The following is a 23,252-nucleotide window of genomic DNA, read 5'->3' as shown; positions in this document are numbered from 1 at the left end:
GATGCTTAGGCCCAAAGAAATGTTTGAAGGTCTTGATAATGGATGATGGCTTTTGCAACTTCAACAATGGATTTGTTTTCTCTATCTGCAACCCCATTTTGCTGTGGGTTGTAAGGGACACAAAACTCCCTCTTAATTCCTGTCTCAATACAGAAGTCACGAAATCTACCAAAGGTGTATTCACCTCCATTATCAGACCTTAAAACTTTAATTCTTTTCCCAGACAAGTTTTCTACTTGGGCCTTAAACTCTTTAAATTTACCTAGGACTTCATCAGATTCTTTAGTCGTGAAGAAATAAATCCAAGTTTTCATAGAGAAATGTAATGACCACCCCTATTTTTCCAATGAAAGAGACTTGCAAACTACTATGTGATATCAATTAAATTGCTTAATAATCAACATGGCATTTTATCAAACACTTGACAAACATACAACAATATATACAAAACCCGAAACTTCTTATTTGTTGTTAAATATTGATTTGCAATATAAATGTGCACATTCAACTGCCTTATGGGCTGCGACAATTGTTCAGGTTTGTATTCAACAATTACAATGCTTAGTTATGAAAATATGATAGAAAAAACCTAGAATTGAATGTTGTAGTGGTCTGCAGATGTAATGGTAGCCTTCCAAACTTCTAATCAGTAGGAAAAACAAGTAAACTTCATACCAACATTGTTCAAGCACTATAGCAGCACTATTCATGGCACTGTAGCATTTTTACTATTCACGCGGCACTGTAGCAAAACACTATTCACGCGGCACTGTAGAAAAACACCATTCATGCGGCACTGTAGCAAAACACTATTCACGTGGTACTGTAGCAAAAACACTATTCACGCGGTACTGTAGCAAAATCACTATCTCCAAATCTGCACTTTCAAACCCCTGTAAAAACTTCATGCGAGAGCACCAGATGAAGCCCAATGTGTTTCCTGAATGAAAACACCATTAATCCCCCTGACTGTGTTTTTCAACAGCGAAGAGAATGCTAGCAGAGAGGGATTCCGTCCTCCAAGCCCAATAATCAGATCTCTACAAAATCCAACAGCATAACATTAATCTCATCCAAGCATACCCCAAAAGAGAGCTCTCAACCTCAATTTATATCTTCTTCTTGGATGTAAACACTTCATTTCCTAAATGTGGGACAATACATTTTAGAATAAAATATTATTTCCCACAATGTACACATTAAAGGGAACTTTTAATATTTTAAACATTACTTTATTTTCCCAACCTTATAATATAACGATAAAGTTAAATATTTAATTTAACTTTACACTTTATCGTTAAATATTAAAACATTGTTGATAATCCCTTTAAATCATTGTCGCCTTCAAATATTTTTTATTGATAATTATGCCAACCAGGGAAACACTAAAAATTTCAAGTCACTGCTTGGAGACTAACTTACTATAAATAGTAAGTGTCTAGAAACCCTGTCAGAGCAGCACCGATTGGCCTGAAACTGAAAACACCTAGGCCAAAACACCTTAGGATCCCACCAATGTCCTTGTTAGCCTTCGGGACCGTGTCAGAATAGGCTAACGACACCCCATATCATGTTGCGCTAAAAAGGGGACATTACAAGAAATCATCTATGAAAATTGCATAATACAAAAAACCACTTAGGGATGCCATAGACATTGGACCATATAAATCACAATTTACAAGATCTAATATTTCTTTTGACCTACTTTCACAGCTATGAAATGGACTCTTAGAATTTTTACCCATAGCACAACCTTTACAAGTACCGTCATGTACATGACTAAGTTTAGGAATACCTTTAACCATCTTTTCCAATGATGGAAGAGCCCTGTAATGTAGATGACCAAGTCTTCTATGCCATAGTTCGCTGGAACTGAAAGAGTCATGTAGAAGAACTTGAACTAGACAAATGGAAAGCTTGTACAAGCTCTCATGTCGATTCCCGATCACACGAGCAATCTTGATGCTAGAGTTCTTTGGCCATGCAAGAATTCTCCTTTCTGAAAATGCTACTTGATAACCTTTTTCCTCCAAGGCTGAAATAGACACAAGATTCCTCTTGATTCCTGGCACGAACAAGTCATCACTTAGATGAAGGGGAATGCTAGATTCTAGATGGAGAAAAGTGGCACCAAATCCTTTCACGAAATAGCATGCATCATCTCCAATGATCACTTGAAGATTAGTCTCCCTTTCCACCAAATCTGAAAGATTGTGATGTCCTCTTCTAGTTGACATCAGTCAACTGTGTATATTGGCCTATCATAGACACTCGTAGGCTAATGAGGTTGGATAGAGGGTTCCTTGAGGGATGTAGCTTCTTCAGTGGTCAGAGCTATGCAGGATTGGTGTTCGTTTGAGGTCTACGGGACTCCGTATGCAGTACTTACTATTTATAGTAAGTTAGACATGTTAGAGATGGACCCCTGCTATTTTTAGTATGGGGGTATGGTCATATGCAGTTCCCTCATGTCAGCTCCCAGTTCAGACGACGTGCAAAAATGCTGAGTAATAAAGGAGATATTAATGTTTATTTGGCTAGAGATGGACCCCTGCTATTTTTAGTAAGGGGGTATGGTCATATGCACTTCCCTCATGTCAGCTCCCAGTTCAGATGACGTGCAAAAATGTTGAGTAATAAAGGAGATATTAATGTTTATTTGGCTAAATAAACATTAATGGTTATGAGCTTATAATATAAAGTTATAATATAAGTTTATTCTATAACTTAAGTGACTTAACATTGAGGGTCAATTCATCAACGGAAGGGGGTCATTTGAGCAATTAATTATAAATGCCAAACTTAATGAATTATTAAAAGATTTGCTAAGTTTGAAATGATATAACATTTTAAATGTTATTTAAAATGCTTTTTGGGGAAATCGTACTTCTTGAGGGAATATAAGTCTTTCCTAGAGAAATCGAACTTCATTATGATTGATGTTTTTACTTGTCATTTCTCCGGAGCATTGGAGTTCGTGCAAAACCAAGGGTTTCTGCAGTCTTCTGAGCTTATCGGCATTGGAGAGTGTTGCTTCTTCTTTGCATCAGTAGTCAGAGGGTGTGAAATATTCACTTGATATTGCTTGACAGATTGGCTTCACATAGAGTTCAACACTGAGCTGATTTGGGTATATTATTGCAGTATTTTTATCAGATTTGTGGGCAGACTGTTGAAGGGTTTATGTGCAGTGATTGGGGAGTGGTTGGCATTGAATTTCAGGCTGTACGGCCTGTGTTTTGTAACCCCAGCAATAGCTGTACCTTATCTTCTAAGAAGGTACGATTTTGGCAGAGGGGCCTGTTGACGTGTGTTTTGTACACAATCAAACACAGAATAAAATACCCAAGGGTACCTTATCCTCTCTTGAATAAAGCCTCTGATTGCTGAAGATGTCGCAAAAAAGGATCAATCAGGATGACTCCAAGGTTCTTTGATGTAGGGTCTCTACGTGTGGATAAGCACCAGTGGTCGTTGTGAATGCTGTTTCATCAAGGGGCCTTACATTTCCGTATTGCAGGAACAAAATTTCCTAAAACTAACAAGTTCTCAAAAGATCAAAAGGTAGGGTTTGCAAGAGATGAATTCTAATCTAATCCTAAGAATGATTCAATGTAGGCTAGACTTGGTAAGATTCTACCAATTTCAGTATTGCCAAGGAATCACAACTCTACTGAAATTGATGCGATCTTCTAAGGTGACTAATGATTTTTTCAATTCATCAAGAACCATAGACACTATCATGAAGGTACATATCAATAGTTCAATGATAATTGAAGGTTTAAGCAATCCAAATATCTCCAGTTGACCACACAAGGCGTCCTTACAATCAGCAAGAAGCTAGTGGTTTGGAACTTGAATCTCACCAAAGATCAAGCTCAACACTTAGTCCTTCAAATTTAAATACTACTTCAACCAAGAATGATTCAAGAAAGTAAGCAACCATGAAAGTAGCCACAAGAATTGCAATAAAACACCATAACTTCAATATTTTATTGATCTCAAAGCCAAAATAGACAACAATTGCTTGAAATTCTCTCTTCAATGCTCAATCTTGCTACAAAATAACTTCTAACTATCTGACTCTAATATCTATTTCTCCTCTCAATCTTTCATTCTATATATATTTTTTAAAATGAAAATGAGTGAGGGTATATATAGCATCCTTAATTACAATGAACGGCCCAGATCAAAAGAAGATCAACGGCTGAGATTCTGACACCTAAACCCTAATTAGGGTTTATTACAAAAAGTTCCCCTTTTATTGAACAATATTAAATGCATAGCCAAATATTTAATTGGCACAAAAATCTAGGAAACATACACCAATGATAATTAAGGTGCCACATTATCTATAACAACCTCTCTTCTAGAACCTTGTTCCCTTTCCAATGCTCCTTCTTAGCATATGCAATGAATCTGGACACAATTCCTTCAATCTCAGCAATAGGAATCTCGGGAAGATTCCTCATTCGTTCTTCCAAGTGGATAACTTGATTGAAGGCCTTGAGAAGAGCTGCATCCCATCCAGGTTCGAGTTCCTTGATTTTCTCAATCAGGAGCATAGTAGCGAACATTTGATCCCTTTGCTCATCTGTGATAATATTCTCATCTTTGCAAAAGATGACCTTAACCTTCTCTTCCAACTCTTGAAGATTCACATCTGTCTCATCTTCAATCCTTCTGCCAAGAATAGAACATAACACCTCAAACACCTTGTCCTGAATTGGATGGATGACCTCCTCAACTTGATTGCATTTGGTGCTGATGTCTTCGAAAAGAACTTCCTTCATCTGGAGTAGAGTTGACCACTGGAGTAAATTATGAGCTCCTCCATCCATTATCTTTTCTTGTGCTAGGATCTTCCTTGGTGTTTGCCTGATTACTTGTAGAACAGGAATGATAACATCTCTAGTGTGGGCAAAGGCGGCTACTGTTATCATTGGTTTGTGAATGATCTCAAGGACCTGGATAGCTCGATGGGTGGTCTGCATCATTCTTGTTGCGAATTCAACGGCTATGGTATGGGATTTGTCAATCCAAGAGCTCATAAGCTGAACCAAGCTCTTAACTCTTTTTGCCTCGCCAACCGATTCAAGGGGAAGTGCTTGCACGGGAGACACTGTTGGATCCTAATGTCCCAAAGGCTGATTGAGATGGCTAAAGTAGCCTCTCCAAGCACCGACCTCTCGCTCAAGCTTTCTATTCTTTTCCATTTCTTCTTTAAGCTTGTCTTTAAGTGCTTCAAATGAATCAGTTGCCTCATCCAGTGTCTGCTCAGCGGTGAGTGGACCAAGTTCAAATGTTTCTACATCATATTCTTCTGCAAGGATTTCACCTTCATATTTGTCCACTGTTGGTGTAGCTATCTGCAACTTCCTGGACCCTGTCTCATCTCTGATCATCTTGGACATCTTGGTGGCCTTCCTCTTTTCTGCCACTCCCTGAGAATTTCCTACAAGGCTCTCTAAGTCAATCACATTATCTTCATCCTCGATCACGATCACCCTTGTAAGTCTTTCTTTCAACCAATCTGGAATGGCGGATCTTGTCTCTCTAACTTGTATCTCTTTAGGCAATGGTTCTTCTTCTCGGAGAGGAGATGTCACTTCATCATTATTCTTGTCTTCATGTAGCTCATTAACTTGAGGAGATTGACTTGATGAACGTTGAGATGCCTGCCCTTCTTCGTGTGTATCATTCTGTACCATTGATTCCATAGATTCCTCAACTTCAGGTACCCTCTTCTCTTGCCCTACATTCTGATTTGTCCTTTTTTCATGTCGAGAAGATGTACTGGATGAGCGATCTCGATTGGCCTCTTGTTTCTTCTTGGAGGGCTCCCTTTTCTCAGGTCTTTCTTTCCTCTTCGCGCCTCTAGGATGAGGATTGCCTTCACTTGCGCTTCTGGGATGAGGATTGCCTTCATTTGCACTTCTAGGATGAGGATTGCCTTCACTTACGCTTGCTCCTCCTTCTCCCGGCTTTTCCTCCAAAGTAAAAGTTATTGGTACGTTCTGATCTCTCAACTTTTGATGTTGTATATCTACTCATTTGTGAGTATATGACAAAACTGGAGCCATCAAAGCCTTTAAGTCCAAAACCTCAAGCTCGTTCCAATCTATCCTCACTGCTTTGTCTTCTCGGTCATAAGATGATTGGAGATGTCTGCCACTGTCCTGAGCTTGATCAGCCACTCTGTAAACTTTGCATTTCCTGATGAGATCTAAAGGCAATCTGGAATGCATCTTTCTTTTTACTTCTAGATCACTTGAAAGATTCATCCAAAAGTCTTCTACCTGACATTCGTGCTTGTACTTTCTACCAACTGTTTCTTCTATATACCCATAAGGATCAAAATTCTCCCTCAAGGCAAAGAATGAAAATGAATATAAGGCCAACTCCTTTTCCGCATCATCCAAGGCTAGAGCATTAGGACATACCTCAACTGAATTCCCTAGTATGATAGGCACAGGAATTCCATTTCCATGCCTGTGTCTGAATGCCTTCGCATAAGCCTCCAACTGCCTAGTCACCTCAAGTAGCACTATCCTGTCTGTCGGATATCTTGGCAACATATAGGGAGGTGAAGGACACCCATGAACTCTAATATATGTAAACTTTTGGAATTGGATGAACCAAGCACCATACCTCTTTACAAGCTCTTGTGCATCTTGAGATAACCGATTGTGAATCCCGCCTTGCAATATCCTGGTGATATTCATCGTAAAGGTATCATTGACTAACTTGTAGTCACTTCCTGGTGGGTGATGCAAATGAACATAAGATTCACAAACTCTGACTTCCCCGGGCCCTCTTCCGATCACTCCTCTGTGAGGTAGTCCTGCATATTCGAAACTCCTAATCAAGGCATATACGATGTATGAACTCATGTGGAAGGATTTGGTGGCCTTCAGTCTTCTCAACTGCACGTCCAAGCAATGGCTAATAATTCTAGCCCAATGAACTGTTCCTTTTCCTTGAACTATCACTTGGATGAAGTAGAACATCCACTTCTCAAAATAGAAGGCTTGAGGAGCCCTTGTAACTCGATTGAGCAAAGTTATCAAATCTCTGTACTCCTCCTGGAAGTTGGTCCTATGTGGTGTGTTGGGAATCTTGCTCAGGCGAGGACGACTTTTGAGTAACCAATTCTTATTGATGATGCTCAAGCAAGTGTCTGGATCATCATCGTACATGGACCTAGCTCCTTCCAAGCTTTTGTAAATCATATCTTTATGTTCTGGCAGATGGAGAGCCTCACTGATAGCCTCTTCTGAAAGGTAAGCCAAAGTGTTCCCTTCCTTGGACACGATTGATCTTGATTGTGGGTCATAATGGCGGGCACACTCGATCATTAGCTCATGGCACTGGACTGCTGGAGGGAAACCGGCCGCCTTGATGATGCCACTTTCAATTATTCTCTTTGCGACAAGTGATGGTTTTCCAATATAAGGGACCTCTCGAAACTTCTTCACACTGAAGTTTCCCAAGTTGGTATCTCCAATGTTGCTCCACTTTGACACGATCTTGGTCTCCAATTCTTCATTCCTCTGATCTTCCTTCATGAGAGCTGGACGACTAGTGGATGCTCCTGCCTTTGGGGTCGCCATCCTGACACCTACACAACATTTCATAATGAGCAATATATTTTGCAACGTAGGAATATAGATTAGAAAGGAAGATTTAAGCATTTAATTAGGAAACTTCATGATAAATCCTTGAGTTATCATTTCCTAATTAACTATGCATTTTCAAAAAAAAGCTTGAAGTTCTAAATTCAAAATTTCGACATTGGGATAAAGGTGATCACGCCATACCTCCACTTTGAAGATTAATTCTAAGAAATGATGCAAAAATAAGGTGAATTTGCTAGGCAAAATGTAGATCAAGACTCCCTTTAGCAAAATGCGCCTTCCTCTAGTCTTTACAAGCATCAATTTACCACCTCTAGTCTTCAACAAAGTTCGCTCCAACTAGACCAAATTTCGCACTTCCTCCTTGTTTCTCTAAATCGCACTTGATACTGAATGAATGATTGATAAAATCGCTCAACACACCCCAATTATATAGGCGCTCACTACTTCATTTTCCCGTAGGCCGACTTGGTGAAAATAGGCCAAAATAAACAAAAATTAATAAAAGGAGAAGGCCGACTTAATTAAGCAATGAAAATGATGCCTCAAGCGCTCTTCTTTTAATTTTTAATTTAATAATAATTAATTTCGAAATGCCTCAATTAATTAAAAAAAAAGATTTTCCAAGGCTTAAAATTAATTATTAAATGCTATGCGCTTTTCATTAAATGACAATTTAATTAAAACTTTTAAAATATTTCGAAGTTTTTTTTTTAGCGAACTTGGCATTTAGTGCGATTTGCTAGAATAAGGCAAAAAATAATGAATGTTGATAAATTCGCTCTGGTCCCTTGGAGAGGGACAGGAGCGCTCTTGTATTTTAAGCCTTGCATCTTTTGTTTCCACGTTAAAAACTTCATCCTAGGTGTCCCAAAATGATATTTTTTATAGGAGTCTCGAGTTTAATTCACTTGGCTCTTAGAAGGAACATGCCTTAGGATAGTTTCGCCCTGGTCCCTTGGTGAAGGACAGGAGCGATTTTCACTTTTGTCCTTGATCTTTATCTTTTAAATTGCCAATTCAAGTTGGTGGGTAAGCAATGATCTCCATTCGTCCCTTCTATGCATGCTCAACTCGCTTTTGCAAGGTAAAATTGAGGTTCTAGAGATTTACGCCCTGGTCCTCCAGTGAAGGACAGGAGCGATTTTTGCATTTGAGCCTAGGATTGTCAATTTTTGGAAGCAATTCCTTGTTCACCATTTTCAAAAAGGTATATCTCATCTTGGACCACCTTGTCTTGGCGTGATTCTGGAGGAAAATTTGTTGATTTTATAAGAATCGCCCTGGTTCCTTGGAGAGGGACAAGAGCGCCTTCTAGTTCATTGCACAAACTCTCGATCACATCAACCTCCAATTGCCTTCCAAGCATAAAGCATCATTCCCCACTCGCTCTTGAGTCTTGAAGACAAAAAATAGCATTTCAAAATGTTAGGCAAATAGGCATATGTGGGGATTTCGCCTTGGTCCCTTGGTGAAGGACAGGAGCGCCTTAGCCAATTGTCATCGAAGTTTGTGGTCTCTGCAACTCCATTTCACCTCAAAACATCTTAAGTATCATTCCAAACTTGTGCCTTGGCCTAGGTTCGTCCCAATTTGGAGAGAAAAGATAGCTTTTAGGTTTTTCGCCCTGGTCCCCTGGAGAGGGACAGGAGCGATTTTGCAATTATGAACTTATCTGTGCTTTGCTATCTTTCGAAATTATCTTCAATGGACCAATTACGCCCTCTTTCATTCATTTCAAATATGAAACTTGCCTTACCTTTTCAAGAGATTTTGCCTTGTTAGAAAATCGCTCTGGTTCTTCAGTGAGGGACAGGGGCGATTGTTGTCTTTTGGATTGATTCCCTCCTTTGTGGCCCACTCAAGTTATATTCAACGGACAGAACACACTTCCCTTGACCTCCTCAAATCGTAAAATGACTTTGATCTTGCAAGGAAAATGCAAGTTTGAAATTCAAGCTCCGGTCCTTCAGTGAGGGACAGGGGCGAATTTTGCCCTCTAGGCCAAATCTTCTCGCTTTTCATCTCGAAATCTCTTTGCTAGGGAAGATATCATCCTGTTACAAGCCATGAACGAGAGTTCAAGTCCGAAAAAGGTCCAAAAAAGGGATGCATAAAGAAAATCGCCCTGGTCCTTCAGGGAAGGACAGGGGCGAATTCTTCTTAAACCTTCAAATTTCATCATTTTTAAACCTTCAAAATCCTTGAAATCGTCAAGTCACGTCCAATTAGCTCCCCTGGAGACCCTGCACAAAACAAATTAACAAAGTCAGAGACCAAAATGCACTAAAAAACATTTTCGCCTTGGTCCCTGGGAGAGGGACAGGAGCGATTTCACCTTTCTAAGCTAAAATATCCACAATTTAGATCTTCAATCATTCCACAAGGCATAATTAGGTCATCTTTAAGGCCGAGAACCAGTTAGCAAGCCTTCGCAAACAAGAAATTGCACTTAGAATGAAAATCGCCCTGAGCCTCCAGTGAAGGACAGGAGTGATTTCTCTGTTTCAGGCATCATCTTGCCTCCAAAATTTGATCAAAACTTTACCTAGGCAAAAATGTACAATTCCATCTTCAAAATGCTAACCCTTAGGCAAAATTTGATTTTTCCCTCAAAAAACCTTGACTAGACCTAACCTGAGACATATCTGACTTCCTGACAGGCTCATCTTATTTCAAAAATTGCAATCTTCGGGAGGATGCTTAATAATCTTCAAAATTTGACTGGACTCGGCTTGAAAATATCCAAAAGAAACCCCTAAGGCTTAACCCTAGTCCTGACAACTCACTCACTCACTCAAAACCCTAACAGCAGAGAGAAGAACAGGCAAAACACAAGCAAAAAGAGGGGGTCCCCATTTTAATGGGGCGATGTGTGAAATGGTCACAACAGGGCCCTCAATAAATTCCAATAAAATCACAAAAGGGGCACAATGTATAGGAAGAGGACTTGGCATCATCAGAAGAGATCATAGTTGCTGTCTGTTGGAGTTACCTACAGTCATTGTCTTTTCTTTTTCGACCAGTACTTATAATTAAGTCATTCTTTCAATAAATGGTATGTTTGTTTAATGTAATGAATTCCTATGATGAATTAATTGAGGACGAATAATATCCGATATCTTTTCCATCGAAATGATTAGTTTTAAATTCCAGAAGTTTCTATGTTCAAATGCATTTGCTTTTTGTGTAAAAGCCTCTCAAAACAAAAAAATTACAAAAAAAAGAAAAAAAAGAAAAAACAGTATTGATAATTTCAGCAGTTAGAGCCTGTTGGGTTCTTACAAAGATGTTCTCGATAACCTATGATGTGGCGAGAAGCTCCACTATCAATCAACTAGGTGTCACTATCCATGGGAACATTACTTGATAAGGCGGATATGAAGAGGAATCCATTAGAATTGTTTCCAGCTTCCTTTTGAGTTGATACTTCATTAATGTTTGCCACTTGTTGCTTTGGCCTTGTTAAACAATTTCTTGCATAGTGACCAAACTTGTCACATCTAAAGCATTGAATGTGGGAAAGATCTTTCTTCTTCTTCTTTGAATCAGGTGCAGAATTTGATCTTTGATCTCTATTCCTCCTGAAGTTGCCTTTTCTCCAATCTCTTCCTTTCTTCTTAGTAGATTGAGTGGCTAGAACACGAGTGTCTTCATTTTGAGAGCCTTTGCCATTTCCCCTTGCAGCCAACCTAGATTCTTCTTGGATGCAATCAATACAAAGACGATCAAACTTGGGCAACTTGGATCTCCCACTGATACGTTGAATAAATGGCTCCCAAGAATGAGGAAGGCCATTGAATGCCAACATGACAAAATCTTTATCCACAACTTGATCTCCAATGGCGCTTAGTTGATCCCTCAGCTCTGAGATCTTCATGAAGAATGATATGACTATTTCTCCTTTCGCCATCTTGACTTGATGAAGTTGTTACCCCAATGCAAGTGCCCTACTTGTGTTGTTGATCTCATATAGACCTTCCAAGGTTTTGAACATGTCTCTTGTAGTTGTCATCTTGGAAATGAGAGGCACTAAGTGATCCTTCATTGAGTCAATCAAGATCTTCTTCGCTTTTAAGGCATTCTTCTTGAATTGAAGTTTCTCCGCTTGATCTTTTGACTCAGATAAATCTTTTTCTTCCACAAACTGAAGAAGATCATTTTCTTCGAGTGCAATAAGAACTCTAAATTTCCATGAAGTGAAGTTTGAAGCACCTTCAAGTCTATCTTCGACGTTGAGACCGTTCACCATTTTTTTTCGAGGCTTTGATATTGCTCCTTGAAGGTGAGAGATGAAAGAGAACTTCTCTGCAATAAGGAAATCTGATCAGGATTTTCTCAAACCTGCTCTGATACCATGTTCATTTTATGATCAGATTAATAGAATGCAGATATAGGACAATTTAATCAGATTTGCACAGCATATACCCTGGAAAAACCTTCCAACTTGAAGGTGAAAAACCCAGTAACAAATGTCTTTTATTACATTTGACAATTAATAGAATGTTACTACAATCTGAATTGCTTCACTCCTTGAAACTAGATAATGAGACTTGATAATACATGGTCTGATCTGAATGTGCTATTTGAATGAATAGATAATCACAAGATGAACCATGGACTGCTGTAGAGGATCTACAAACTGTTGATGGAGATATACGATCTGTCTTAGGAGTCCGATCTGCTGTGTGTATATTCGATCTGCTTAGTGTGTAATTCTATGTGCTAAAGGTGAGAGAATCGATCTCTCTTTATATCTAGCGATGGTGCCCCTTCATCAATGGTTGGCACCCTTCAAAGTTCAAACCAAAATGACTCTTCATTAAGGGGTGGCGGTGGTTCATAAAGTCGGCTTCCATAATTAATGTATATTCAAACGTATATGGAGCACTCTAGTTAATAGGGTTGGCTCATATATAAAAGGAATAATCGCAAGAGACAAATTAGCATAGCCGAATGGCTAAATGCTTATTTGGATAATGTCGGCTGCCAAAGGATTATTCCCATAGCTATATACAACAACATGGGCCACCAAGTGGAGCAAGAAGGTTGTAGAAGGCAACCTTTTTTGGGCTTGGTGTAGAAATGGCTCCAAGCAAACCTTCATGTCTCCTTCTTTCCAACTCTATGTGTTATAAAACTTAGTGCTTGATTGAACCCTAACAATAAGATAAATATATATTTGTATTTGTTCTTATGCTTTTTATGCAGGTTCTACATACAAGAGTTCAATTTGTTAGCAAATTGTTTAATTGGTAAGTTCAATCCCTAACCCTTAATTGTGTAATTTATGTTTATAGGTAAAGGTCAGTGCAAATTTGGGAAGGGGACATTAAAAAGATACCAATTTGGTGTAAAAGACCCTTAGTGGAGAAAGACTTAAAGGGATTGATTTTCCATTTGCTTTATATATTGTTCAAATTTGTATGTCTTTGGGTTTTGATCCTTTGACTAAGTTTGCAATAATACCAATCTTTTCCAATCCATGTAAGCCTGAGGTACATTTATCGTATATATTCTATATATTTCCCAGGATTTCTATTTGTTGAGTTATCAGAAAACAAAAAAAGCAGCAAACTGTGTCAAATGATACGCAATGTATTCTTTATAAGTTCATGTTAACAATTTTTACAATAGCTGACTAGAATGTCAAAACCTGTTTGTCCACTAATTGGTATGTATAATCTTTGGCAGTTAGTTTTAACTTTTTGTGTGATATATGCAGTCATAGAAAATAATGAAATAAACAGAATATGCCCTATATAGAATTAGACTAATAGGAGGAACTATTCTAGGCATTGAAAATGCCTAAAATCTATTCCTGCACTTAGAGGTTTATAATGTGATTTGAAAATTGAGCAAATTTTCATCTTTGCTGCTTCCCTCCTTCTGAAATATATACTTTCTGTGATAGTAGAAATTCTATCGCCAGTCTCCATGGATTAGATTTAGCTCCAAAAAAGCCCTTTTCTTTTCTTTCAAGTGTCTTTGATATCCTCCATATATATTTTTCTTTTCGTTCCTGGAAGATGCCTATAGATTTTTTCTGTAGCCATAGCCAATCCGTTTGCATATTTTTAAGATACTTTTTATCCAGAGCTTCAACTCTTATTGAAAATTGTTGACCAGTGAAACCGATGTGCCCATATGTCAAATAAATAACTGAAATTAAGTTGTTACTTATTCTTCTTAAACTGTTGCACCATTGTAAGTTATGTTTTGAGGGTAGGCAACTAATCTTGTTTTGTAATTAAAATTGTTTGATGGCATGCATTGCCGTTATGGTGTTGATAAAATACAATTTTTATGCATTTCTGTGCATACATGGTTTTTAGAGGTGTGAGAAAAGTATTGCAGGTAGCAACACCGAACACATATTTGCAAGTCAAATTTCTTGGTAAAAGTAGGTCTACTCTATTGTATTTACATAAATGTCATTTGGAATTGTACAATTTTCACTCTTGTATTCCTTTTCGTTCTTACACATTTTTATAGATGGCAATTGTTTGCAATTCATCTGCTGACCTTCACAGAATAATTATTCTTGTTGAGCCTTTATTATAATTTTTGTGATAATTTCTAGGCGAGGAATATGAAGTTGGCATTATTTAGAGATTAATTTTTTTCCAATCGTACAAATTGACTCATATAATTCCATCTGATAAGCAATCTTATGGTTAATATTGATGACTTTTGTTTTTGGCTTGAAGTTAAAATTTTAATGAAGATAATGGAAGCCACAGGATTATGTTGGATGAAAATTTTTATTGTAATTTTGTTTTTCCTAAGTGTTTTTTTTTTTTTACGATAAAATGGTAGCTCTGTTGTCTTCTTTTCTGTAAAATGACAGTTCACTCCCTTCAGCCATCAGTGACAACAGATGAAATTGACAAAGCTGTGCACAAGATGATCATTGAAGCTGGGGCATATCCCTCACCACTTGGTTATGGCGGGTTTCCGAAAAGTGTGTGCACATCAGTTAATGAATGTCTCTGTCATGGGATACCAGATTCTCGTCCATTGCAGGTTTTTTTATGCTCAACATATCTTGTTTATTACTAATATCATTGTCAGAATTTATAACTATAGGAGTTACACAAAAAGTATATATTGGTTCCATTATCTTAAAATTCCTTTTTATGCAGGATGGTGATATCATTAACATCGATGTAACTGTTTATCTGAATGTAAGTGATTATCCTCATATTTTATCTGCTTTTCTTCGGTGGACCATATAGACAAGCTATTGTGACCTTTGGCAAATAAAACTTAGGAAATATACATTGTTCTAGAGTCTATTTCATGCATTCCTCACTTTCATTGCAATGCTATTGGTTCATGGTAGCCCTTTTCATTGATGAATTACTTTGAAATTACAATTTGTAGAAGCTATGATGTGGTTTTCTCTATGGTATGCTTCACCTCTCATTTTCTAACAGTACCAGTTACAGAGGTTCCATTGAAATTTGTAAAATTTTGTTCTCCATTTCATATCTTTCTTTGTGCTTGCCTTATCTTTAGAAATTCATATCCATACTTAGAATCTAGCCATTGTGGACTTTCTTGTAGGGTTACCATGGAGATACTTCAAAGACATTCTTATGTGGAAATGTTGATCATGCAGCCAAGAGACTGGTCAAGGTAGAGTTTTTGCATAAACATCGTGTAATTGTAAACCGACCCAATTGAGACTATTTGTTTCTGTGAATGAACGTGCAATGCCTGTTTATGAGATTATTTTCTGTTGTATGCTGTGAATGTTATGCATATTGGCAATAGCAAATGCTTGTCGATACTATCTCAATACACATTTGTATTGGCTAGTTTTGTAATCACTGAAGTTAGGTAACACAGAAAGAATGAAAGAATTATATTAATGTTCACAGGTGACAAAAACTGGTAAATAGGACTTGAAAGTACATTTAATTCCTCTAGAGAAGTTCTATGATAAACATAACCATAGGTTTTGAAAAGTAGCGAAATACAAAGCAACATGACTACAGGAGGTAAACTGTGCATCAAGCTGAAGAAGTCAGCGAACAAGACTGGAAAGTGGTATAGTCACATATTGCTAGCAATGGGCTGGGCCAGGAGAACCAATGTTGTCAAAAGAAGGTAAACACATGATTTGACAAACTACATGTGGGAGAGATCAGAGGGTATTGGAAGGACAATCTGAAGGGGAGGCAAGCTACTTTCCTTTACCAAATGGCAGTACATAAATCAGGTTCAGGGAACTGCACCTATTAAGTGTTGGAGGGTTTACAAAATAGTCACCCAAGACCATAGGGTTACAGAGTAATTGAAGTATTATGATTCAAAAATTCCTTATATTGTCTTCAACATGTGTTAGATGAAAGAATCTAACAGCATTATGCTCTCAATTACTTTGCGATTCCCATATAGTTCTATGTTTCTGTCCAGAATATGATATTTAAAATCAGCCTGGAACCATTAGTTAATTTCTTTATGTATTAAAGTTTTATTATTTATAATACAAGAAATTGAGCTATGGAACTGCCTAATGGTTTGATTTAATTGCATTTTACTGTAGCTGGATGCTGCTATGGTACTGCCTGTTGATTACTAACTTGTTACTGTTAGCTGTGTGCCAACATTGATATCAAACACATAGGTGTTATTATCACATAACAAAATATGTAACATATTGGATAAAACATGTATCTTCTGCTGCAAAATCTCAACGTACACTCTACTAGCTTGCTTTGCTAAAGTAGTCTATGGTGCCAATTTGCTCAACAAAAATTGAGGGCTGGTCTGACGAAAAAATCTAAGTTCATACTTAATTGTAGTGAAGCAGAGTCTTTGGGGATCTCCATTGTGTGCTATGTATCTGTGCCACCCTTGCACCCCCACACATGCAATTTTGAATTTTATGTAATAAACACAATGATTTTTTTTTTTTGAAATTTTCAACTGAATCAAAGTTACAATGGAATGTCCTTATCACTTTTTGATCACGTAGTTCCCAAGATTGCCAAGGTGAGAGCATACGGTGTATAGGACTACACTCAGTTATCTTCAATGCAACAACATGAAGTACTCTAAACAACTAAGCACACTAGGTGGCAGAGCCAGCCAAGTCTCACTTCTTCAGTGGAGTGTGCTTAAATACAAGAACTGAAAGGAAACACTTTTACACTTATTCAGTGGAGTGTGTAATTATGAGAAGTAAAATAGGCACAATCACTTCTCGCTTATTCAGTGACATGTGCAATTACAACAGGTACAATCACTTCTCACTTACTCAGTAGAGTGCAATAGGCACACAAGATTGAAAGCCACCCTTTGTGCAATTACATTAAGATACAAAGACAAAACCATTGGTGATACTACCATCCCAGGTATTACAAGATTATATCAATTGCATTACAAAACATCATTAGGAAATGTACTGCTCATGCATGCTGATTTAAAGTTCTGATCACAACTTTTTATTGTTGCAACATTCAAACTGAAGCCATATAGCATAGGTAAACAATGTATTCAAGTATTGACATAAATGCACACCCCTGATAGATGAAACATAGGCTGATGAAGGTCTGGCATCACTTTATTCTGCTGGTAAAATCTCAAATCAGAACTGAACACACTGAAAATGCCCTGTAAACTGTTATAGACAATGCTCGGAAACACCCAACACAACCAGAACTGAAACGCCACTGAAAACACACTTATTTCTCCTCTAAAACACACCAAACACACTGCAAAGTTAATCTATCAAATCGATAATGAAAAATCAGACATTAATAGGTCTGTATCAGCTTACTGAGTTGCTGGCACAACAGGTATAACAAGTACATTTTTCCCTAGAACTCACCCAACATTCATTTGTTCACCTTGAAAGGTTTTGGAAGCAACAAACTAGTCTAAGGTGCCTCCAAATAGTGTGAAATAGCTTCCAGAAAGTAGGTGCTCCAATGACATAACTTCCACACCTCCTACATAATGGTGCTGCCCACTAGAAACCACAAATGTCCCTCCAAACACTTGTATAATCTACAAATGCTGTCAAATGAGGTCAAAACAGCAGGGTGACGAGATTGTTAACATGCCCAAATTCATCAATCTCCAATTGGTCAGACTAACAATGGGGATGTCTGATGTACAACCAGCACTAGGGACCTTTAGAATCACCCTACAAACTCTCCAGAACATCTGAAATACTTAAGAACAAAGTTTGAAAACTCGGACTCGGGGTGGACTCAGCAGCCCAAAATAGGACTAGGACTCGAGACTCGGCACGGCCAAGGCGAAAAACTCAGCAAAAAAAAAACCATGGTTTTACAAAAATCAAAAAGAAATTAATGCATTAAGAGAACATAAAATCCTATTTTGACTATCAGTTTGTCATAATTCAGCACATGTCATATGATCTTTAAACACTTAATATTTGAGATTTCATAATTCATACTCAACAACTAGTGGGGGTTTGGTAGTGGAGACCCTAATGAGTTTTAGGGGAAGTAATGATAAGCTGCACAAGGTGTTAGATATGAGAAAAACCCAACGATAGAAGGGGTGCGCGGAAATGCACCCCATCTATCATTGGGCACCAAACAACAGAATGAAATGAAAAAAATCCCCAAAACCATCTTTTTTAGCTGTTTGGGCATTTCCAAGCAAGTGCAAGAGTCCTAGGTCGGGACTAATGAATCCAACCCTAGGACTTGCGCGAGTCCTTTGCGAAAAATCGGGTGTTTTTTGGGGTGACTTGACAAGATGCGGCTCGCAAGTCTATGGCAAGTCGACTAGTTGAGCCAACAGACTCGTGAGTCCCCAGAGTCTTAGCCGAGTTTTCAAACTATGCTTAAGAAAAAACAAAAACCCTTAGCAAATCAAAACACGTAAAAAATAAATCCATTTTCAACAACTATAAATACTTCACTTGTAGACACAACTATGGCTCCAAACCACCAAGATGAGCCAAGGGGGGTTTCATCTCCGAAACCAATATTTTCAAGAGGGTTTTTGTCCTCAAGAAAATTAGAGATGAACATAGGTTCTCTCAAATGCAAAAGCAAATATTATGTAATGTCGCCATTTCCTAGGTCAGTATTTTTCGCAAAGGCTAGTCTATTAGCAAGGGTCCTGTGGATAGGGAGCCCATTCAAGGAGTCAGTTGACGTTGGAGAGGTCTATGAGGCATTTCCAGAGCTCAAAGCTAGGTTCCTATTTTCTAGGAAGGGCTCCTATTTTTTAGGAAGAGATTGACGGTTTACTAGGAGACCACTTGGAGCTTGGGGAGCATAGCAGGAGACCTGGTGATGTGTTTTAGATGCCTCTAACACAAAATAAAATACCAAGGTACGTTATCCTCTCTTGAACAAAATCTTCCCAAATGCTAAACTATGTGATCAATTGGAAGACTCCAAGGTTCTTAATGTCGGGTTCGGACGTGTGGATAAACTCAACGGTTTGATGTGATAATGCTGGAATCACAAGGGGACTTACGTTGCATATGAATGCTTGAATGTTTGAATGTTACTGGAACTTGGGATTGACTCATCTAACGAAGAAAGAACAAAAGGAAAGGGTTTAGAGAGTCTAATCTAATCCTAGGAATGTAGGATGTAGCGAATGATTTGGTGAGACTCTACTAGACTTTTCTTTGACATCAATGAACAACTTCACAAAGCTAGTGCAATCTTCTTAGGTAAATATATGATGTTCAAATTATCACCAACAACATAGACACCATCAAGGCAATGCATATCAATGTGTGCATAGCAATTGAAGTTAATCTTGAATAAGGATTCCAGTTGACCACGCAAGGAAAGTTTACAATCAACAAACTGCTAGTAGTATGGATACGTGAATTTTATCACTAATCATCCACTAAATCTTCCATTCATCTAATCAACACTAAAGCAAATGAGAAGTAGAAACCATGCAACTTGTTGATGTAGTCCCAGTCCTACATGAGCTCGTATATTGTATGCATGTTGGCTAGAATGGGCAAGTTCAGCGGATCATCAAGAAAAGGACCCATGGGATGTAGTCCAGGATAGTTGAAAGTCTACGAGTGCTATCCATTGTTGAACTTGTACAACACTACTTTCAAGAAAGCTAGTGACACCTTCACCATGCACATTGCTTGATCCTTACAAGGAGGTGTTCACACAAGGTTGTCGCAAGAAGCGAGGAAGTTGGTAAAGAAGTATGGGGCTTGGTACATTCAGTTTCCAAGATTTACTTACATCCGGGTCCAAGGATTCTTTGCTTGGCCCTATAGGCTCTTAAGATATCCAATAGATAAAATTTAGAAGAAGAAAAAGAAGGGCGGGCTCAAATTTTCGATTTTCATGGGAGATTATGAGGAATTGTGCCCATCATTGGTAGCAGCAGAGAAGTCAGTGGATAAACTGCTATTCTACCACCTCGCACCTCACACTGCAAGATTGGATTTTGATCCATATGATAAAATAAGAATGGTGGCTAGCATGAGGTACGTGCATACGATGCAACTGGAAAATTATTGGGCTAACGCCAAGGATGATTATGAGATCAGAAAAGGAATGTTTTCCAAATTGACTCTTAAGTTGATAAGAATATGTGAAATCATCCAAGTGCCTGATTAGATAGAAGAAGATGGGAACACAATTCATCCGGATTATGAAAAAGAAAAAGAAAAGCCAATCCAAGCTCCTAATTGGTCAGGATCAGAAATTGATGATCTGGATGTCTTAAGCTGACCAGTTATGAAACGCACAAGGCACTAGGTTGAATGTCATATCAATAAGTTGAAGGCAAAGAACGCCCGCTTGACTTACAGTTTAATGGGAGACTTGAAATCCCAAGGTGAGGCCAGGAAAGGGTCATCAGGAGTTTAGGCCAGAGAAGAAGCAATTCCTCCGGAAAGGACAAAACGTAGAAAAGAGAAAAGTGTCCCCGGGAATTTGCAGACAAGGAAAAGGCAAGAGGTTCCAAGGGAGGAACCGTAGCAGAAGAGACAAAGGTTAGAAGAAGCGCAATCACTTTACAACTCAAGCATGCATGAAGTTGATATCTTCATAGGAGAAGTAGCAGGAAGTTAGCTCCTCGTAGAAGTCCAGTTAATTTCGTAGGCATAGGATATACTTAGTGCCAATGCTTTTCGAAGGCCTATTTAACAAAGAAATGAAGAACAAGTACTTCCTTTGAATACAAAAAAACATGTTCAAGATTGTTTCAGAGAAACAACAATGGGAGACTTAGGACTCGTTGACGTGTTTTTTATGACAACATCTAACACAGAATAAAGTTACCAATGGTCACTTCACTCTCTCTTGATCAAAGTTCAACCGTATGCTAAGATTGTGGAAAGTTAAAACGGCTAACTCCAAGGTTCCTTCATGCAATGGACGTGACTCAGTTGGTGGATGTGATTGTTGGTAATCCAAGGGGACTTACGTTCGAATCATTCTTTCACTTCTTTGACATGGTGTGAACTTCATCATCAGATATAGCAATTTGGTGTAGCTTCTGCTTTGAACGAATTGAAATGAATTGAAAATAAAGGGGAAAGGGTTAGAAAGGCCTAAATCTACTCCTAAGAGCAGCGATATCAACAGTTAATGCTTTGGTGGACAAATTCCAAATAAACCAAGCTCTGCTTCGCCAAGTTTAACTACAACTCCGCAAGAACTGGTGCAATCTTCTGAGGATGTTGAAGGATTTTCAAATCGAGAAAGTGCATTTGAATACCCAAAATGACGCAATCCAAATGACTGTTCACAACCGATCTTAGCACAAGTTTAGTGGCTCAGGCTAACTTTACACTGCAACTTACAATCAACAATATGCAAAAAGTATGAACCATGGAAATTCATCAGACACCATTACATTTTCCATTGAAATCAAAGCACTTTATCTAACAAATGAGAAAATAAAATTCTACTCTAAGTGAGGAAGGTGAAACCATGCAAGTTTTGAAAAAATAACTTAAGTGGACACCATCAGAGAACAATGTTTCACTGTTATTATCTCAAAAACTTATCGCAACAATTTCATACAAATCTCCCTCCTTTACAAATGAGGGGGGTCACCCCTTTATATAGGCCTTGGGCTATGAAAACATGCAAACCCTAATTAGGGTTTCACCCTAAAAGATTCTCCACACATGATGTAGCAAGGTGGAAATCAGCCATTAATAACCCATCATACCCTTATATAATTAATTCAAAAGTACCCAAAATAGCATCCATTCATGCATTAAATGCACCCCATTACGTTAAATTTGCCCAAAATACCATGAATATTCCTCATGCAGACATAAATGCCCATCATTCTCCACGCGATGACTACATGTGTAGAGAATCTGTCATAAAACTATTAATAAGACAGCTGCATGCAAAAAGATTCTTCATGCATTCAACATGCATTGACCGGGCGGCCACTTAGTCCAAATATTCCAACAATAAATGTGGTGGCACTATGCCTTCACGTGATGACTGCGTGCAAAAGATGCTCCATTGACTCAACATGCGCTGACCTGATTGCCACTTGGCGAGAAACCCTTGGAGAGAGAAAACTTTAGGAGAGAAGAATTTGATCCATGAAAAAATTTCTTGAAGTTTTTCAAACTTTTCTTTCTCTGGGAGAGTTTTTCAACTTTTTTCCACCATCTCCTATTTTAGGAACTTTCCTAAAATATAGGACTCGGGTCTAGGAGAGAGAGAAATCTCTCACGATTCCAAATTTGTAAAAATTTCCGGATTCTGATAAGATTTGGTGTCTAAAAAATGGAAATTTCAAAAAATTTCCTGAGGGGATTTTTGGCTTTTCATTCCTCCTTGACCCTTGGATTTTCATGCCTTAGACAAATTTTCAGTTTTCCAACTTAGGTGTGGAATTCATTCTTCATGGTGGAATTCATCATTTCATCCTTGCCTTAGCCATTTCAATACCTTTCTTTGACCAGGGTGTTGATCCTTCCTTGCCATGGAATTTCAAACTTTCTCCATTTTTCAATGCCCTGTGTGTTTTGGCGCCCTCCTTCACTGCTAGGCACTATTCTTCATCGAGGGAGGAGTTCATGATTTTTAACATTTTGTAATGTATCGTACTGTACGGTAACTCAAATTCCACGTACGATCTACACCACTGCCACCGTACCTCCACTGTATGGGCTACCTCCACCGTACGGCCAACACCCTCCACCTTACGGTCAATACGCCTCCACTGTATGACCAACCCAGTGTACAGCCAACACAAGTCCCGTACACCCTCCATCGTGCAACTTCCACCGTACGACGCTACACTCCGTACGCTCCTTGCCTTCCGTACGGTCAATTGGTTCTCTGTGTATGGACTAATAATCATGGCCTCAGAAAGATGGTTATGTTATATGTAATATGTTGGTGCTATGACTATGTAAGCAATGACGTTATGAACAATTATTGGAATATTGGAATGCTCGGATTATGAATATTAATCAGAACACAATATCAGATATTGCTGTTTAATACAGATTTGTTTTCGAATGAAGACTTCACAAATTTGTAGCATAATATGAAATATCAGAATGATATTTCCAATGGCAGACTAGGGTGGTTGTGAACCACCGAAACTGCGATCACATAATAGGGAGGATCTTGCACCTCCAAAACTGCA

The 23,252-nt window shown here is 38.3% G+C and overlaps 1 protein-coding gene across 1 annotated transcript in view; it reads left to right on the top strand.

Annotated features, from left to right (window-relative positions):
* The window catches only part of LOC131042441 (methionine aminopeptidase 1B, chloroplastic), a 265,674-nt gene that overhangs the window by 72,004 nt on the left and 170,418 nt on the right, over positions 1 to 23,252 (top strand). Inside the window, exons 4-6 of the mRNA XM_057975714.2 lie at positions 14,502 to 14,663; positions 14,783 to 14,824; positions 15,207 to 15,278. Of these exons, the coding sequence (XP_057831697.1) occupies positions 14,502 to 14,663; positions 14,783 to 14,824; positions 15,207 to 15,278 (276 nt within the window). The remainder of the gene's footprint in view (positions 1 to 14,501; positions 14,664 to 14,782; positions 14,825 to 15,206; positions 15,279 to 23,252) is intronic.

Source organism: Cryptomeria japonica, chromosome 1 (assembly GCF_030272615.1).
Source record: "Cryptomeria japonica chromosome 1, Sugi_1.0, whole genome shotgun sequence".
NCBI lineage: Eukaryota > Viridiplantae > Streptophyta > Pinopsida > Cupressales > Cupressaceae > Cryptomeria > Cryptomeria japonica.
Note: the sequence above shows the minus strand (reverse complement) of the source record. Positions and strands in the feature narration are given on the sequence as shown.